This window comes from Hippocampus bargibanti, linkage group LG14, assembly GCF_051943395.1.
Source record: "Hippocampus bargibanti isolate YZ-2025 linkage group LG14, ASM5194339v1, whole genome shotgun sequence".
NCBI classification, from domain to species: domain Eukaryota; kingdom Metazoa; phylum Chordata; class Actinopteri; order Syngnathiformes; family Syngnathidae; genus Hippocampus; species Hippocampus bargibanti.
Genome location: NC_142747.1, coordinates 9,252,087 through 9,272,427, shown reverse-complemented (window position 1 = coordinate 9,272,427; position 20,341 = coordinate 9,252,087). Strand labels below are relative to the sequence as shown.

Here is a 20,341-nt window from a genome sequence, read left to right as displayed (position 1 = left end):
ACTGTATTATTTGTGATGCAAGAAGCGGACATCTTTTAGGCCGTTTTGCATGATACTTTTATTGCTCAGGTAAAAATATAATATTTGTAGGATGGTGGAAATGCCCACCAAAAAATATGACTCAGATGTTGATATTTATTTTATGCTATCTTGCTTACCATTCATCAATCGATTTTCAATAGCTCTTGTCAGTCTTTCAGGTCATTGGTGGGCTGGACCTAATCCCAGCTGATTTTGACCTATTTGGTGGCCTCCCGTTGCCCCCAAAACAAAATGGCATGAAATGTATCCCTCGTTTCACACTGCATTATGGCAGCTTTCAAATGAGATACATTTTGAAAATTCGATTGGGAACATTTTTAATATATTTGAAACAGGAACATGGACCCACATTCAAAGCAAATTAATCCTCCGGTAATATGAGACATGAACCTGCAGCAGACCGTTATACAACAAAGAAGGCAATTCAGTACACCGAAAATTAATAAATAAATGGAACAAGTCCTTCGTCTATTATGTTCCTGTCATCTCTCTTCGGCTAAGGTAATCAAAGTGTCAAATTAGGTTATTTTCCACCTTGATTGTGATTTTTTTTTTTACCTTGCTCGCTGAACACGGTTGCTAGACAACGCAGGAGCAACAGTCCAGTACCAGTCGGAGCGTCTCACCTGACTGAGGTAGCTCAGGGGCGGGAGGAGTTGCTGGCAGAGAACACCAACACAAAATATCGCCTCCATGGGTCATGGCCGCATCTTTGCACAGCCCGATGAGACGACCCACAATGTCTTGTTAAAGGCTACAAGAGTTCTCCGGTAGACGATTGGGACATGTCAGAGAGGTGAGCTCACACCACTATTACATTTGGTGCCAAATATCGGATCCCCTCTAAAGCGCAGCTTGAAGTAACTGCGTTTGTTTTTATTACTGTATTTTCCGGTGTATAAGGCGCACCCAAAAGCCATCATTTTCTTCATAAAATGACCTTGCACCTTATATGCCGGTGCACCTTATATGTGAGGTAATACAGTATTGAGCCACAACAGGTCTCACAACTACTGTCAGCAGCCACTGACTTCATTTCCCTCTGAAGTAACACCTGCCTCTACTGTAGCGCCTTATAATATATTATATTTGGAAAATATATATATATATATATATATATATATATATATATATATAGTCCGATGCACCTTATACAGGTATATAGAAAAAGTTTGAAAATACACTATTGATTGGGGTTGCGCCTTATAAACCGGAAAATACGGTATTTTCTTTCAGTCGGCACAAATGACAAGTCATTAATGGTATGCTATATTTTGGCAGCAACTTTAAAAGTGACCCGTTTATCTTTGAATAGTCTGGTTAGATCGCACACTAAATGCATGTAAAGTAGTCGTTATGGGGACATAAAAGTAGTTGATTGCAAAGGCACCACTTTGCATTGAATGTAATCAATTATAGAGGGACAAACACACACGCACACACACACTATTCATAACCAGCGGCAGACCTCCTCAGGTGTCCCAGGCTGTAACTCAACCACTTGGCAGGTGGTCAGGTTCTCCCTGCACACCAGAGCTGTCGTTGCGAACAACTTTATGCTCTTCTTGTTCTCCTTTCAGTTCTTCAGGCGTGAACACTCTCAGTGAAAGCCTCCCCAAATCCTACTTGTCCCATTATTCCGAACTCGGTGTGGCACACTTGCATGCCACCGTGCACCAGAGTCCTGATTCTGGACTTGGATTGACACCAGTAAGTGGCTGGCTGACACATATGCACAAAACATTCATTCAGTCTGATGTGCGTCTTTCTCTCCTATGTACGATACTTTCTTATTCTCCCATCAGCCATATACAGTGTACGTAGTGTAGTAGTGGGAATCATGTTTGTTATCCGTGTCTGTTGTGCAGCAAGATGAACTCTAACCTACATCAAGTGTCTGCAAAATATCAGTTTCAAGACAAGTGACAATGTTATTATCTCTTGCAATGCAGTATGGGTACACAAATATGCATGTATGAGTAGTTGTGCTCTTAATGACGATGATTGATGTCAACATCACTATAGTAAGTCGACATATTACAACATGTTTTATTTTTTCTCGTTATAGGGATGGATTCCTCCTGCTTGATATTTTTTCGGCCCTTTTTCTCTGTTCATTACTTGCCGTATTCTCACTATTTGCTTTTTACATTAACATTCTTTGGCCTATATATGATAGTATATGCAGTTTTTAAGTGGAAGCTTTACAGTATCACAAGATTAAGCCAATGAGAAGAAATGTCATTTGATAGGGAATTACAATTCCATTTGAGGGCTGAAAGGTTGACTCATTCCATGCCTCAGGCCTGCGCATGGTTTTCTCTATTGTACACAGCTTCCATCCAGCCGCTTCCAGTTTGCCTCGTGGCATCACCTGCCGCAGTGTGACCTCACCGGAGATCAGCTGACCTGCCCCAGGGTCCGAGAAGGTAAACGTCAGTAAGACATGCTGTCACTGTGGTTCTACTTTGCCGCAGTGTGCTGTATGTCTACAGTGAGTCATACTTAGATCATTATTTATATTTGAAAGGTCTATATAAAAAAGGTTCATTTTACAGGCTTGTTTTGTTTACATGTGTACTAGGAGGGTATTGCTACATTCATTTTAACTTCTTCCCCAAATCAGCATCGATAAGCTGACTTTGGATAACTCTTCTCACAGTCACTGCTTTTTGAATCAGATTGTCAGAGAAGATAAAAAGATGCTTTCCGTCACCCAAAGGGCCATCCGATGAGCAGCTTTTTCGAAGAGAGGCTGATTCAGCAAGTGTGGACAGATGGCGGCGCAAGAGGAGGAGACAGGAGGGGCAGAGATGGGAAGAGAGACAACAGGAGAATTGGGAAAACTGTCTGGTGAGTCATGACACTTTTGTGTTATGTGCGACAGAAGTAAATGTGACAGGTTGGGAGCAGCTACAACCTCCGCAGAGTTGCAGCGGATTGCTTGCCCTCGACAAGTCTTAAGACTCCTGACTAGGCCCCACCAACAATAGTCTGATCCCAACTTGCCATTGCTTGTTTTCCTATGAAACTGGTAAATCTTCTACACAAGTCTTCCTGATGAGCTTTTATTGACTAATTCAAATAGTTTCTTTGATTTATACATTAGCCTCTGCCATCCTGGTCATTCTACACAGCTTATGTAGGGATCTTGTCTTTTTCCGAGATATCAGTAATTATCCATCGGTTGTTTTCATCCTTTCACTTACTCGTTATTTTCTAGAATATGAACTACTCAATTGAAGTTATCTCAAGATATATTTTCCTTTCCAACTTGCTGCCTCCCCAAAAGGAGCTGAATCTCTCCTACCAGGATTTGGGCGACGCCTTCCAAGAAGAAAACTTCCTCCGCATTCTCCGCAGGTTGATCCGCGTAGAGCAACTGCAGCTGGTCAACAACTCTCTTAGAAACCTGAATTCAGTCCGCCTGCCAAGGTATAGAAATGCATCGCCTCCTTTCCCGAGTAATAGATATAAGCAAAAAAAATGTCTTCTCTTTTCAGGTGCAGAGTGTTAAATCTGCACCGGAACCATCTGGTGTCTTTGCACCAGTTGCCAAAACTTCCAGCCGTGGAGCAACTTTGCTTGTCTGAGAATGCCATTAGCTCCTTGGGTGGATTGGACCTATTGAAGAACAGTCCTCTGCAATCCTTAAACATGACTCTCAACCCAGTGACCTTTTCTCAGGACTACCGTGCACGGTGAGAATATACACAAAACACAAATATGTTTTTTTAATGTGTTATCATGTTACTTCATGTCGTACTCTGGAGGATATACTTTTCGATCTAAAAGACTGCATCCCCCAATCATGGGTTCTTCTGATACTCCTCCGTTGTGTGTCTTCGCGCAGTGTGTTCTCCTGCTTGCCAAATCTTGAGGTTCTCGATGGAGTCCCTATGCTCTTGGAAGACAGTCTCCACACTGGACTCCACATCCCACTAATCACAAGGATGTGCAACATTTTGTGAGATTTTGTAGGAAGATAAGACTCACACATACTCAGAGGAGAAAACACCCAAATCTCTTTTTGTTTTACATTTAATGTGCCACAACCATCATATCTAAAATACACTGGTGGGCAGGTTTTTTTTCAGGTTTAAGCGTTTATGGTTGAATCTTGTCAATCTGACAATGACTTGAACAAAACTGTCGTGCGGCGAGACAGCAAGCAGGTGGAAAGTTGATAAAAGTTCACTCAGCCAGATGCAGGAAGGGTATTGTGAGTTTTCTTTATTTGAAGTTGATATCAGTTTTCGGCAGACCCCAGGTAACACTGCTCTCCAGGTTGTCCTTTGTCCCTCTTCTTCCTCCTCGAAGTAACTGGCTCAGTCTGGTTTTAAAGGTGCTTCACCTGAGCTTCTGGCCAATCAGATCCCAGCGGCAATTGGCCATTCCCAGGTGGTTGCAATCACCTTCTCAGAGTCTATTAGTGGTCGCCCAACTCTACTGTTTTGGATGGGGAGAAATGCGTACCTTTCTCGCATCCAAAATCCAGAAAACACAAAATTATTTAACATTTCTTTTGGCATCATGACAAAGACCTTCAGGAGGTCTACATGCCTTTTTACATGCCTGTTTTTACAAAGATATGTTTTTTGACGGCGACTCAAATAAACCAATCAAAATGTGAATCAACGGGGATGATAATTATCATTTTGAATTATTTCATCATCCTTTCAGTTTTCCACTGCTTATCCCTTTAAGGGTCACGGTTCAGTTTCAGCCTATCACAGCCAACTTTGGGGTACAGAACGCTCCCCAATATCATAGGCAGGTAGTATGATAATTTATTTTAATTACTTAAAAGAAACTAAGAATCCATTATTGTCAAATGTTGAAAATAACACTCACAGCGACAGCAATTACCAGCAAACCATACTACAGGTGAAGTCAGCTTAATTACACACAAAACACAATTCATTGACATCCAACCTTTACTTCAAATATAGGTGTAAAATATACAAACAGCATGTTTTTTTTGTACATGGACTTAAAAATGTAAAAAGATTTGTTGACGAGCAACTTGAAATGACTGACCCATGAACAGTTATCTGATGAGGCAGAATGCATTCGTTCACTTTCCCTTACATGCACATTCGGAAATGCGAAATAACCTGGAGGAGACATAGGAAAGCAAAGGCACATGTTGGTGTGACAAAATTAACTTTAAATTGTACCTTGCCTGATTGTCAAAGGCGTAACAATCAATCGATAATAAATAAAACAACAATTGATTGATTGAAATGCCAGATTCATATTTTGACTTTCTTGATACTAGAATATTGCAGCCATCTTGATGAAACTACATTCTTTGCATGTGTGCATTGAAAACGTAGAATGCACGAATGTATCAAAATGACAACATTGTACAGCAAACCATCTCCACCCATTTCACTTCGCAGTGAAAGCATATCAGTTTTGTCATAAGCTTTCACCATTATTGTCTCCGGACTTTTGATCCAAACGTTCCTTCCTGAAGTCTGGACTGGATGGCTGTTAGCTTCTTTTTTAGGAACAAGAAAGAAGAACCTTACAGTGTTTATTTCAGATTCACATCTCTGCCCGTCCAATATTTCCTTTGTCTTGACCGGGCCCGGCTTCCTCGCCTTCGTCTTCCTCGTAATTTTCTTCCTCAGTGTCTTTTCTGTGAGGTTCTTCCTTGTGTGGTCCCTGCGTACAAGTGCACTTCACTGTCACATATGCAAACAACAAGCAAACAACATTTCAAAACAGTTTAGCAAGAAACCCAGAGACGGATAATGTCTCCACTCCCACAATCTACATTTGTAATAGACTGCTACACTCTACAAAACGTATTTTCCAGTGTATAAACAGTGTCTGACACACATGACAAAAAGTTAGTGGACACCCGGGCAGACAACTCTGAAAACTTGCCGGCCCGGCCATAAAGTTGCCTGCCCCATTTTTCACAACTTAAAACACAAAAAGATGTCTAATCGCAAAAAAAAAAAACATTGTTGCGAAGTATAAAGGGTTTTTTTAAATTAAGGAAATACCCACCACAAATGCTCCCTTGCCCAATTTATGGTAAATAACCCATGCTGAAGATTTTGCTCCAGATGTGGTTTGTCGTCATGGTGCACAATGCAATGTTTGAGTTGTGTTGTCTGCTCAAAGCAAATCAAAATATGCAAATTGCCAAACGAACGTTCGTTTGGCAATTTGCATACGCGGCACCGGCAGCCAATCAGAAGCCTGTTTCGTGCTTCGGACTACACCCTGACTGAAAAGTGTACTTGAGCGTTTTGTTAGCTGCTGAGAAACAGGAGTCCGCGTGGCTTGTAGCGTTTTGTTTGGGGCTTTTACTTTATTTAATAAAACAAAAGTTTGATTTGAAAAAAAGTATGTCGGCTATCCGGGCCGAGACGTTTTGAAAGTTGTACGCCCGACGTAAAAGTTGTACGCCCCGGGCCACCGGGCAGACGCTATTTCAAACACTGGTATAAAGCGCACCCAAGAGCCTTGATTTTCTTCAAAAGATGATTCTGTGCTTTAAACGGAGATGCACACAACAGGTCACGCAACTACTGTCAGCAGCCATCGACTCCATTTCTCCCCACAGAAGAAGTAGGGCACAACCCCAGCCTGTACTGTATCGCCTTATAATGAATGTGCCTTATACAGTAAAGTCTCGTTATATCGATATCGGATATATCGATAGTCCCGGTTATATCGATACTATTTCTATGCACGCACGGAGAAAATTACATGCAAACAGGGTCGGATATATCGATAGTCCCGGTTATAATCGATATTTTTTTCGGACTCCCTTGAATATCGATATAACGAGACTTTACTGTATTTGCAAAACATTTATATATTCATACATTATATTTGGAAAACGTTTTTCCATTCATTGAAGGTGCGCCTTATAGTCCGGTGCGCGTTATACACGATATGGAAAAACGCGAAAATCCACCATTCATTGGGGGCGCACCTTATACTATGGTGCGCCTTATACACCGGAGAATATGGTACCTTCCACAAAAATTAGGGGCACCAAAGTCATTCGTTTAATGACCTGTTTTTCCCTTGAAAGCAAAATAATGGTATGTTTTTTTACAAGGTGCAGTATTTTTTAATTGGAGCACAGAAAGAAGGTTTATCATTTTGTCTCAACGCACAAAGCAAAATCCATAAATGAGAGTATAGTAGACAACTGACCCCCCCCCCCGATTTAACAAAATAATATGGTGCAAACTTTCTAGTAACCCACCTCTTCTATGTTCTCCTCGTTGTACGTCTCCTCTCCATCCTCCTCCACTTGGTCCTCCCTCTGCTTCTTCTCACCGGCAATGTTCTCCTGTGCCTTCACAGTCACAGAGGCATAAGATATACAATAGCATAAATGTGCACATTCGTTCAGGTTTATTTAGTCTTAAAAAAATTATAGAAAAAAACAACAACCTCCTCCTCGACGTCCTCCTGATACTGGTCGTCAAGATCGTCTTCCTGCTGATCGGGGTTTCCAGCAATCTGGCAACACACACATACGCACGCATGATAACATGAGATGATGGAGCCTTTTGTATCAATACCATTGTTATCGTGTTGCCCTTGAAAATAAAACTATCTTCACATCAATTCTGGATCAATTCCAGTTGTTCATCTCAACGTCAACTCACCACCAGCTCATCCTCCATAGCGGGATGCTCAGGGCCGTGGTGCGAGTTGACGTGTTGAGCATGTGCTGCCGGCTCCTCCAACTCCTCGTCCTCCTCAGCCACCTCATCCTCCGGAACTTGGTGGTGACGTGAGTGGTCTTCCTCTGCTTCCTCAAACTCATCCTCTCCTTGGTTGTTGGGGTCATCCTTGGGGTCCACCTCACCGCCGCCGATGACCCCCTGACGTGGAGGAAAGAAGTACACAAAGGACACAATGGTTAATGTCATACATATCCAGACTTTTATTTTGAAAATCTTTAGAGCAGTCAAAGCCATGGCATTTGAATATACAGTGATACCTCGGCTTAGCTTTAGCTAATGAACTCTTCGCCATACAAACATTAAATTCGTAAGAATACATTCTTGGCATACAAACTTGTTTTCGCGAAACACGGGGCACCACAACGGCTGGCGGACTAGTTTTTGGCGGAAGAACACCAAACCAGACAGCCGAACAGCGCCACCGTGGCTGCGTGGCTTTCTCTGCGTGCATATGTGGGATACGTGGTTTGTTACCAAAGATACATTTGCTATTATGGGAGCGAAAAAGACCCCACCACAGGCTAGTGTTCAGCCGAAGAGGACACAAAACAAAATTACGGTCGAGCAGAAGAAGATCATCGAGAAACAGGAACAAGGTGTGCGTTTGTGTGACTTAGCGTCCCACTACCAGTATGCTAAGTCGACCATTGCTACGTGTGGCTAAGGGTGTTTCTGTGTTGTCTAAGCAACAGTCTCAGGCAATTGAAGAGGTTGAGGCAGGGGACATTGTGTGAGGGTATCATCGCAGAGAAAGCACGGCAACTTTACTCGGATATCATCAAGAGGCAACTACATCAACGGCCATCACAAAGGTAAATAAAACAACTTTATGATACAGTACAGTTTATTTCTTTAATTACAATACAATAGCACATTTATTATACATAAAATAAGGTTTTGTTGTGTGTAGTTTTAAGGCTTACTTAGTAGAAAATAATGTTTTATCGGGATTTTGCAAGTTAACTCATTCACTGCCAGACGATGTGCCAAAATGTGCCCACTACAGTGCCGGGGTTTTTGTCATTTTCACTCAAATTGCAGGACCCACAGAATATTGACTTTTAGGACTACATAAACATTCAATTCAGCGTAATAAATCCGAGACTCCCTTCTTTCATTAGAAAAAATAGTTAATTCCTAAGTTGTATGGGTCTGGGGTTATCTGAGCTTGAAAAGTGGACGGCTGTCCAAAATACAATGCAATACATACATATTGGTTTATATAGCACTTTAACGATCTGAAAATGTAACAAAGCGCTAAAATTGACAAAACGCAAATGCTGGCCACTCGTGGAATGGAAAATCATGAAAATCATGGTCAGAGGACTTACCAGCAATTGATCAACCCCCCCCCCCCCCCCCACCACCACCACCACCACCATCACCACCCGCAAGAAAAACCAAAACCCGAACAAATTTGTGAATGGCAGCAAATGAATTAAGCCAGATGGGCTAGCAGAAATACAGACAAACAAGTCACCTGCTGATGATGATGTTGTGGCACCTTCATGTTGCCGTGTAAGAATAGAGAATGTTTCTCTGGGGAGGGAAAAAATGAATGAAGTGAATGAGCTAATCTGACAAGCTCCAAAGACACAAAGATGGGCAGCAAGAAAGGCAGGTTTTACCTTCTTTATTGTCAACGTGATGCGGTTCTTCTCGATGGTCAAGATGATGGTCCATGTTTTCATATTCGGCCTTCATCCTGGGAACAAAGATGTGAAATTTCACATCTCCTGAAAAAAGGTATGCTGATTTCCTTTGATTACCTTTGGTGGGCTTCTCTGAGCAGCTTCTCCCGTCGGTCTGTTTCCTCATGCTGCCGCTTTTCCCTCTCGTGCTCTTCCTTCAGCTTCGCCTCCCTCTCCCTCAGCAGTCTTTCTCTCTGCATCTGCAGGGAGTCCTGTCGCAACTGGATCATCTGCCGCTTTGCGGCCTTTTGAGCCTCCAGGCGCTGCTGCTCCTGTTGCTGCTCGTAAGCGGATTTGGCGCCCTCCAAGTCACTGTTGCCATCTTGCCGGGACTGGATAACAAATCAATATTTAGATGAAAAGGTTTCTTCAGCCGTGATCTGTACTTCTTTGAAGGTGTCGGACGTTTCGCTTCTTATCCAAATTGCTTCTTCAGCGAACTAAATCAATATTTAGAAAAATATGAATAATTGTTTTGAAAAGGATGAAATTTAAATACTGTAAAATATATTGAGGATGATGAAGTCCAGAGAAGTAAATAAATTCTGACATGTAGCTGATGCATCTGGCCATCCAAGGCGTTCTCGTCTGGCAGCTCCGGTTCATGTTCGTCTTCCACGTCCTCTTTTTCCTCCTCCTGTTGTTGATCCGGGTCATCCTCCTCGAGCTTTTGAGGCTGTCCCGCTTGGGCCATCTCCTCCTCAGCCAGCTCCCTCTTCCTCTCTGCGTCCCCATCCTCCTCTTTCTCGGACAATGTGTGCTCCGACATGGTGGGGTGAGACTGGACTTCCGATTGAGAATGGCTGTCTTTCTCTTGCTGGTCCAGCTGAAACAAAATGTTGATGTGAATGCAGACTGTCTTTTAGTAAAAAAGGGTTTTAGTAAAAAAAAAAAACACACACGAAAAAACCATCACATTACCCTGGACGCAGTATCCTGGTCGTCCCCTTTCACAACCGACACCTCATTTGGCTGCCCGATGACAAAGGTCGTATGGGATTTGGGATCTGGTTGCTGCACCACAGAGTTTTGCTCGGCCTGTCTCAAGTTCGGTGCCTTGTTCAGAGTTTCTTTCAGATCTTTGTATTGATTGACTTGTACCTACAAGACCACACAGAAGGTCAAATGTTTTGCATCTCACATTATCCATTAAAGCCATAATGAAAAGAAATGAATATGTGAGTTCCAGGTTCATATAATGAGAAAAAAGGTTAACTGGTTCCAACTGTTGCGAGAATAGTAAAAACACATCAAAGGCAGTGCAGGTGGAATCGTGGCTGTGAATTGTCCAACGGATACAGTTATGCTCATTTATAATTTATGTTGTCACAAATAAAATTCATTGACTTGATTGGTGTTTGCTGGGGGAATGTACTTGAATGTGTTAAATAACGCTGATACTAAACAGTAAATAAATGTGTTTATGTTGTCGTTTCACAGTTTGTAAATCAGCAAACAGAAGCTGCCAGACTGACGAACATTCGAGTTATGAAAAACGGTACATATGAACATGTTTGCAGGTCCTGTATGTCGAAAAATGTTTGGACAGAGATGCTGTAAATTAGATTTTGGATTGCACCCCTTTTTGTGGCCGAGCTCGCTTGCGATTGGCTACGCAACGGACATTAAGGCTGATAAATCAGCACCCGACTATGCTGAAGTGTTGCCAACGAGTTCAGGCCCCAATCCACTGAACTCACTTACGATTGGCTGTGTAGAGGATGTAGGCGGGGAGGAAATCCCTCTTACCAGTTACATGCCAGCAGCTTCAGTAATGGTTTACTGAGGACGCAAGAATATATGTTGTCGTACTACAGTAGGTGTGAACTTATTTTACGACTGTTAGACCATCTGTGTTTTATACTTCCCCGTTCAGTGTTTGACTTCAACATACATTACAATCAAAATATAGCACTGAAGCAACTTAAGACCAAATTCACCTTACGAACGACCGCTCGGAACATATCTCATTTGTAAGGTGGGGAGCGTCTGTACAGAAGGTAATTTAAAAATAAAAAAGTGGATGTTTTCCAAAATGAATTGATAGGTTAAAAGTGATCGTTCGTTCCTGGTTCATCGCTCTTCAGGGTGTTAGAAGTGGGATGGTGAAATCAGCAGGAAGCCAGGTGTTGAACAGAATAAATTATTTTAATCTTGTAGACAGCAGGGACATTGTGAGGTTGGTTGAGGAGAGACAGGGAGGAAAGTGGAAGATAAGACGCGCTGGGAGAGCATTTATATATGACGGACAGGATGTGACATATGGGATGTGATGTATAGGATATGACGTATCAGGAAGTCCAAGAAAAACAAAACGATGCAAAAAGATGTTTAAAGATGTTCGTATAGAGAATTACCCCAACATAAATCATAAGATTAACATGATTTTTTTTTAAAGGAAGGAAAAAATACACTGTTCAAACTGGACTTTTGTGCCGACCTGAGCTGCCGCGAGTGCATTCTTGTGGTCTTCGAGTGACAGTGCCATCTGATCATGCGCCGTCTTTAGGTCTTGATGCCTCACCTGAACACATGAGGGCCACACAATCGATGCCGTGACCACATGACAGACGGGCTCACCACAAAAGACAAAACACGAATGTGACGTTCTGTATTAACTAAACACACTAAGAAGAGCACTGATTTTAACATGTGATTAAAAATGAGGCAATAAGTGAAAAAAGGAGATCAGAGGTTTTACCTGAGCATCCTGCAGTTGCATGTGAATGTCATGGTGGGCTTTTCTCAGGTGCTTATTTTCCTCTCTGAGGTTATAGACATTGTCTGTGGGGAGAAGAGGGAGCGTTTAACAATAAACAAACAAAAAACAAATAGATTAATTAATAGATAAATACGTAAATAAATAAATACATAAATAAAATAAATACATTATACATAACAATTCAAATAAATAAATACATTTAATAATAAGATAAATACATAGATAAAATAAATACATTACAATAAACAAAAACAAATAAATAAATAAATAAATAAATAAATAAATAAATAAATAAATAAAGATTTTCAGTTGACTTGCGGTTCCTGATTATGTCAGAAGTGGGAACAAAGCAGAGATATTGAAAGCGCGACTTGCAGCGGTGGCTCAACAACATGTGGAAAAACAGACCTTGTACAATTAATATTCTCGACAAACAATAAAATTAGCACCTTTAAGTTGGGCTACCTCCCTTTCTTTGACCTGCTGCATTTTTTCGTAGCGCTCTTTGTGCTCATCCAGCAGTCGATTGTGATCATTTCCTTGGATGTGATGTTGCTCCTGCAGGTCGTTATACTGCTTCTTCAAGTCCTCGTGCTGGTTCTGAGAGACAAGCGCAAGTATGGGGTCATTCCTTCGTTTTCCTTGAGGAATATTGGAGAATCCACGGTGGGACAAACCCTGAGCATCTGATGTTGTACATGCAGTGAGCTGAGTTTGCTGCTGGAGTCTTGCTGTTAAAAACAAAATCACACGCCTCTTAAATGTCTTTCTGGTGAAACGGTCATTGGGTCACACACCACACACATTTAGCAATAAAAGGCAGAGGAGCACGAAATCAAAGACGAAATATTTCAATCAGAATTTTAGTCAGAATAAAAATTATTAATAATTTCACGTCCACATAAAGGTTTAGATGCTGAGGGGAACCAAAGTACCTTCTCCTTATTCAGTGACTGCTGTGATTCCAGTTTGTACACCAGGTAATCTGGAGAATGAAAACAAAGCACCTTCAAACTAAATATCCATATTGACAATTCCGCCTCAATTGTCGGTGTAAGACAGAACTAGATGTTCCCGCAAGTTGCCTCACCTTCTTTGGCCTTTTTGTGCTCTATCCTCTCCTTCTGAAGAGACTTCTCTAGTCTTGAGCGATGCTCATACACTACTATAAATTTGAAGATGGCAAGAGTAGAGAAACATTGTAATAAGATGGCAAAGCAAAGTGTTCGATTGAGATTTTGCTAGGTGACGATTTTGAACGATCATTCAATGAAAAAAAAAAACAAAATATATGTCCTTTTGACCACATTGCTACTTCTGCTTTATGGCAAACAGTGGCAGATGTTTCAGCTCACTACCTCTGTCCGCAAGAAAGACACAATCCACTTAGCTGGTAGTTGAGCTCTTTGCTAAATCCTAGCCTGGTCAGTCAGAAGATTAAACAGCACCCCGTCATTCAGTGAACAACCATCAGCCTATAGTGCACTGTACTTACAGCTGAGTGGCTCCAACTTCCCTATGCCTACTATTTGAGTATTTCAATTAACATAGCCATATTCTATCACCTATTATTTTCTATCATTCTATTCTATCAGATTCAGTGCTTTTCAGCTGATGTGGGATCGGGGCAAAACAATTTTTCTTCATTTTCTGAAAATTGTACAGATCAAAGACGAACTAAAGAGTCAAAACTATAAACACACTGACAAATGGTTAACAGGTACAAATGTAAATCATTTACAAGCTTGTTTGCCAAGGTTATATTTAAAAAATGCCTGCAATCAATATTGTTGATTATAGTTGAGAGAATCCATGCACATGCCCATCAATTACGTAACTGTATGTACTCGTCATTCTCGCCTGCACGTCTCAATACATAATTGAATAAAAGAACCAATCAAATGCATCAGAATAATCCCTGATTCTTCATTAATGTGTGCACATATGAGGTTAACATTAATCTATGTATGTTTGTTGGTCCACTAAATTGTTGGTTGCTCGTGTAATAGGAAGATGGGTAAAAGGAAGTTGGACAACGTTTTCAGGTTTGCGGTATAAATGTCATGCCATGTTTCATTCCGCATTGAAGTCAAGTTTGTGGAGTTACAAACTGTTTTGACAGACGATTGTTGACAGCACAAGGCACTACAAAACAACAGCAAAAACTAAAACAAGACTGAAGGCAAATGCATCCAGATGTGTTGCTTTCCTCCTCAAATTACTTAATTGCGGCAACAATTGGTGTCAGACCGTGGGCATCTTAGATACCCAATACTCTAGTTTATTGCCATAGTAGTTGTAGGTGACGGCAGATAAAAGAAAATGACGTTTACTGGTTAGCAGGTTAAGTAAATTGAAATGGCGTTTATTTTGACCCTTTAGTTTAACCCAAGTACAAAATCAAGTCGGGTTAATTGTTTCGCCTTTCATCACATCGAAGTATCCATGGCGTCACACAACTACAATTGACAACGAGCCTTAAACATTCTTAAGGGACTTTTAATGCATCGCGGTGCATCACGTCACGCGCAAAACGGAATCAAACACGTCAGCGTCATTGTTTACCTTGGAGCTGAGCCGACAGAGACTCTTGGTGCTGCTGGTATTTCAGTGCCATGGCTTGTGTCCTCTTCAGTTCCTTGTGCATCTCGTACGACACCATGCCGCCGTACATCATTCCGCAGAAAACGGTGACAAGCAGGAGAACCTGGAAAATCCTCCGTTGCCTCCGGGAGCACACACCGTTTCCCATGTTGGACCCGCACCCCTCCCCGCCGCTTGAGCGAATCGCCTCCGTTTCTGTTGCTGGAAACTTCCCGAGTCGATTCGCAACCTTACCCCTCACGCCTTTACTCCAGAAACATTTCCAAGCAGGCCAGGAAAGTTGACGTAAACATTACTTCCGTACGGTATACTTTTCAGCAAAGTGATCGCTCAGATTTTTTCCTAGAGGGATCCGGGTTTGCCCACTGTAGCGAAACACTAAAGTCATTCCTTCCTCTTCGTTGCAGAGTTCTTTTTATCCAATGCAACCTAAAAAAAAAGTTGTGCAGGAAAAGTTAGATACAGGATCGCCAAAGGCCTCCACGGCACCTTTAACTTCAGTTACGTGTCAACCCGGTAGATCCCTGCCATTAAACCTCAACTAAACAGGAAGTCCCACTTTCCGACGAAAAATAACCATACTCACGCCCCTATTGGTAGAAAGAGATGTCATTTAAAAGAAGCCCGTGATCGAGTTGGACAAAACTGAAAAAGACAGGTACCATCTGCTGTGCTCAGTATGTTTTGAATATTCTAATAGCCACTGAAAACGGTTGCTTTTTCATTCATAGAACTTCAGTGTAATCCAGCATACTTTATATAACCTACGCACGTTTTACTAATTAAATCAACGACTTGTCCAGGTTGTTTTCACCTTTACCTTTATTTATGACAAACACGAACGAGGTATGCGTTTGTGGCGTCACAGGTGCGCACCGCGGCTTTCATGTGAAATTCAGCCTGACACATTGCTGACACATTGCTGACACATGCTGTGTGTCACTTCCCCGAGAGTAACTTTCTACTACCATTCTACAAATAAAGAGCCCGGTACCGATATTCTAAGTCCACCATTGCTACCATCCTTCGCAACAAAGCTTTACACAAAGGTGTTATTTACTCGATGCTTTCACGTGACTAATGACACCGAATTTGTCACGTGCGAGTTGACAGCTGGGGCGGGGCCGCCGGTCTGACCTCCGCCAGCTGCTGTCAATCCCCTAATCATGTATTTTGTTTTTCTACTTTCATTCCTTTCATCACTTTGCTGCTGTGAAATGTAAATTTCTCCACTGTGAGACTAATAAAGGCAAATCCAATCCAATCCAATCCAATCACAGATACTGGGACATTTCAATGAGTCGCTGTCACTTCACCAGTGACATGATTACGACGCCTTGCGCCTCGCCAGTGTCTTGGACTTGCCAGCACAAGAGTTTGCTTTGCCCGTGGTGATTGGTAGCCGCGATTGCGTAAATTTCTTGCTTTCCGGGATCGCGAGTTTTTTTTACCCTGCGTGCCATTTTATTTTGCCTAGCTTGACAGGCTGGACGGATCGCCCCCGCCCGCCTTCTTTTTTCACGTCATTCCGGGTCCGTGGTATCATCGGACTCGCGCCTTTTGTTGTAATAAAATCTCAGCCAGCACCTATGTCTCTGCCGCCTGCTTAGGGATCCAACCTCTTTTATTAACGTTCCGACGAGTCAACTATCCCTGTCACGCTCGGAATGTGACAGTATCATTGTGTTCAGCTGATAGAAAAGGCTTGGCATGATGTTACCCTTCGATCATTGAAAGCAGCATGGAAGAATTTGTGATGTGCAGGCTCTTATTGAACAGTTCCATCCAGAAAGGACTGTGGCTATGAGGATCATCAACATGATGAATGATAACGTGATGCCTCGGTTTCGTAAGACATTACAAGTCAGAAAGCAACAGGTGTCAATTAAGAGCCATCAACAACCATCACAAATGTCAATAAACTGACTTTATTATACAGTGCAGTGTATTTATTTCATTACAACACAATAGCACATTTATTATACATAGAATAAGGTATGTTGTGTATAGTTTTAAGGCTTATTTAGTTGAAAATTATATTTTGTGGAGACCTGGGAACGGATTATTCTCATTTTAATGCTTTCCTTTGGGAATATTTTCTTTTGGGATACACACTTTTCACCTTATACACTATCTGGGAATCAATTAAGTTCGTAAGCCAAGGCCCCACTGTATTATTATTATTATTATTATTATTTCTATCTATCTATCTATCTATCTATCTATCTATCTATCTATCTATCTATCTATCTATCTATCTATCTATCTGTCTGTCTGTCTGTCTGTCTGTCTGTCTGTCTGCCTGCCTGCCTGTCTGTCTGTCTGTCTATCTGTCTATCTGTTAGAAAAACTCGCCATTTGAACAGGGGTGTGGATAGTTTTTGTATGCATTGCAAGTACAGTATTGTAACTGAATCACCACTTCTATGTTTAATAGAATTTAGTTGTCCCACAAATATACTGGGTTGCCAATTGTTTTTTTCGGTGACTTTCAGGCGTCCTTGAAGTCAGCATCCAAACCTGTCCTCCATCCGTCCACCTGTTGCGGGCTGCCCTCTTTCTCACCGCACGAGGGCGCGTTTTCCAATAATAGCCGGTGGAGATTGAACAGGCTTCAGACTGTGGGGGAACTTGAAGCTTGTACGAATGGATAGACCGGATAAAAATGTCTTGTTATGTCTTGCGTGATCGCTGTTGGGCACATATGAACTGCTAATTCTTCCACAGGCTGCCTGCTCTTCTGCAGGTAAGTGTCGCGACGCCGTGGGGTTTCGGAAAGGACGAATCAGGTTGGCATGTTGCTCAGCTTGCTGACATTCGAGGCGAGGTGGCAATTGGCGTGAACGTCGCCGACGTTGCTTGATTTTGGGAAAGTTGGCTAGTTGCAGAGGCATTGGTTGGGGAAGGACAGCGACGTGGGATACAATTTTAAGCAGTCATATATAGTCAAGGGGAGATGAGAGTAACTTGTTATGAAAACGACTGTACGTATACTGTTGTACTCCACCTGCTTTGCCTCCATCCAACCGTCGCCCCCTCGGCGCCTAAATCCAATGGAATGTGTTTGGAGTTTAGAGGCCAGTTCAGTCACATTACTCACATTTTTCAGCCCCCCTTACCCCAGCCCATTTTTCATGTGGAGTGCATGTGACTCAAAACATAATCCCCAAAGGGCACCAATTGTGAGAGTAAAACGGTCTTTATCTTGTCTGAGGGAGGGAAAGTATTCCCCAATTTATTTGCTTGATTCTCGCTCGGTCTAGTTTTAATGAGGCTATTTTCTGCCGCTCTTGTAAGCGTATAATTCACAACTAGTCACAGCCACATAAATAATGGAGAACTTTCCCTTTTGTCCTAAATCACATGCAGACTGACTCCTATTGAGGCGTCTTGAAGGCAACCTTCTTGTGACTTGCCTATATCCTTGTAATCCTTGGCAAAAGTTAGCACAGTTTTATCGCCAGGCCCTGCACATATTCACCTGACAAGGCATATTTTGAAACATGTGTTCAGGGTGTCCTCTGATAAATTATCTTTATTTTGATTACAAATAAACACACGTTAGAGTATTTGTGTGCCTTGATTAACAAAACTTTTGACTTAATACCCCGTTTTTGCGATGTCCTCAGGATTTTTGCAGGTGGATAAAGATAACATGAAAATAGAATACAATTGATAAGGAGTATGATCGTAATCCAGAATCATGGTATTGTTTGCGCCTGGTGGGTGATTGTGACCTCCCGAGAGCCGTTCTAATCCAAATATGCGAGTTGCTCCACTTAGATGGCCATGTGATTCTGTACTAATCACCTGAAGTGTGCTCCACTTGACTACAGTTCACTCAAAGTGCTTGAAATTAGAATTTGTAGGATTGTCGTACAAACAGTGCCAACTCATGTTGTATTTATCCATTTATTCGACTGAGGAATATATACATGTGTGTGCAAATCTTGTTTGGCAAACTGACTTTTGCCTTTATGCCACTGCTGTGTTGTTATTGGACTGCTTATTTCACACTGTGCATTCTATTTAAAAAATGCATTTGTAGAAAATTCCAGCAAGCGGCTCACATATTCACTTTTTTATTAACTAAGGAGGGATGCATATTTCTCGCTTTGACTTCCCAACGTTCCAATAATCTGCAACACGTGCTATAATGTTTGACTTCAGGTGTCCATACTTTAGTTGCAGTTCTGTACAGAACCAAAAAGAAAAAAATATGTGCTTGTTTTCTGATCTAAATTCCTCTCTGACCTTGGCAACTGAGCCGTGTTAGGCAATAGTTTGTGAGGTAAACATCTTACATACATTCCTCCACGTCCGCTCAGAGATGTCACATGTTCACTGGATGTGAACTCTTGTCTTTGGTTTGTAAATGCACTATAAATTGTACAAAATAATTATTGTGTACACATAATGTCATCCTTAAAGTATTTTTGTATGCGTGGAAGACGTTTCACTGGCAATGCAGGTGCAAATTTCACAGTTGGACGGGGCTGAATGAAACAGTGAGACGTGCAGAAACGGGGTGGGGAAGGAGGGAGGGTTCTGTCTTCGCAGCGCTACAAAAGAGCCAGTGTTCTCCCTCGAGCAGTGTGCTGAGTGAAGACAGTAGGAAAGCCAAATGGGGCCACATGGACAGAAAAAGAGCGACCTGAAGTCGAATTGCCCTCCCATACCCCCTCACTCTCACAGGGGTCCTCCAGCATCAACCACCCATCACCCCCCTGACCCCACGTAATACCCCCATTCATTGCTCGTGAGTTTAATACAGTATTCATTTGACAGCAAGATGTCGCTTGCATAGCTCCAGTGCTTAAACATGACCCAGTGTAAAAAAACAAAACAAAAAATACAAAGCTGATCATGTTATTTGCAAACTGCTGAGGTATCCAAAGGTGAGTGTCAGGCTGGAATTTGTGTGTGTTTAAAGGTTGCATTCCTGCGCTCGCTCAGCTGCAGCCGGCTGATTAGTAGTACCAAACGGATAGTTTAAATCGTTTGAAAATGGACAATCTTCCACTTCAGTTGGTTTTGAATCACAAACATGAAAATGTAGCCATGACCTTAATGAAGACTGGCGAGACAAAATAAGGATTTGTTGAGAAAATACTGTCTGAAGAAATAGTATACATTTTTTCTCTCAACAAGAAAATACATTTGATGTCCATTTTCCATATTTTCTCAAACTAAGAATTTAATTGCACAAGTAATGATTTTGTAGGCAAAAGCAGTTTTCGGAACACTGTATAGGCTGCAACACCCCCTGCAACCTGCGTGGGGATAAAGTGAATCGGAAAATGGACGGATGGGTGGATTTTGTTTCCTGTGACATAATGTTGACTATTTCACATAGCTAATCACACCCTACACGTGTACTTTATTGCACTGCCAATCAACCACGTATCCTTCAGTGATCTCCCTTTTCATTATTTCTTCGGTTTTACTAGGCAGACATACCAGCACGGATTCCTGATGTGGGTACTGAGGAAACGCGGGCAGGGTTCCATGGCCAATTCTGACAGACAGCTATCCAAAGTGCTCTTCTTTGC

At 41.9% G+C, this 20,341-nt stretch overlaps 3 protein-coding genes across 3 annotated transcripts in view; 2 read left to right on the top strand and 1 right to left on the bottom strand.

Moving 5' to 3' along the window:
• The first annotated feature begins 168 nt into the window (after window positions 1-168).
• LOC148888205 (uncharacterized) lies at window positions 169-4,821 on the top strand. Its single transcript, XM_089013864.1, has 7 exons — window positions 169-838; window positions 1,623-1,752; window positions 2,378-2,471; window positions 2,765-2,895; window positions 3,335-3,477; window positions 3,546-3,743; window positions 3,896-4,821. The coding sequence occupies exons 1-7, from the start codon at window positions 828-830 to the stop codon at window positions 4,011-4,013; spliced, it is 825 nt and encodes a 274-aa protein (XP_088869990.1). The 5' UTR covers window positions 169-827; the 3' UTR covers window positions 4,014-4,821.
• A 140-nt stretch (window positions 4,822-4,961) lies between these two features.
• On the bottom strand, window positions 4,962-15,338 carry golim4a (golgi integral membrane protein 4a). The gene is made up of 16 exons (XM_089013861.1): window positions 14,751-15,338; window positions 13,276-13,350; window positions 13,121-13,170; window positions 12,863-12,916; window positions 12,635-12,785; window positions 12,165-12,247; window positions 11,904-11,987; window positions 10,385-10,564; window positions 10,014-10,289; window positions 9,542-9,795; window positions 9,401-9,477; window positions 9,253-9,311; window positions 7,692-7,910; window positions 7,474-7,542; window positions 7,283-7,375; window positions 4,962-5,715 (listed from the first exon to the last, which is right to left on the bottom strand). Exons 1-16 carry the CDS (start codon window positions 14,935-14,937, stop codon window positions 5,596-5,598), a joined length of 2,031 nt encoding a protein of 676 aa, XP_088869987.1. The 5' UTR covers window positions 14,938-15,338; the 3' UTR covers window positions 4,962-5,595.
• A 2,059-nt stretch (window positions 15,339-17,397) lies between these two features.
• veph1 (ventricular zone expressed PH domain-containing 1) overlaps window positions 17,398-20,341 on the top strand; it is a 34,465-nt gene continuing 31,521 nt past the window's right edge. Inside the window, exon 1 of the mRNA XM_089014631.1 lies at window positions 17,398-17,535. The gene's annotated coding sequence lies outside the window, so the exon portion shown is untranslated. The remainder of the gene's footprint in view (window positions 17,536-20,341) is intronic.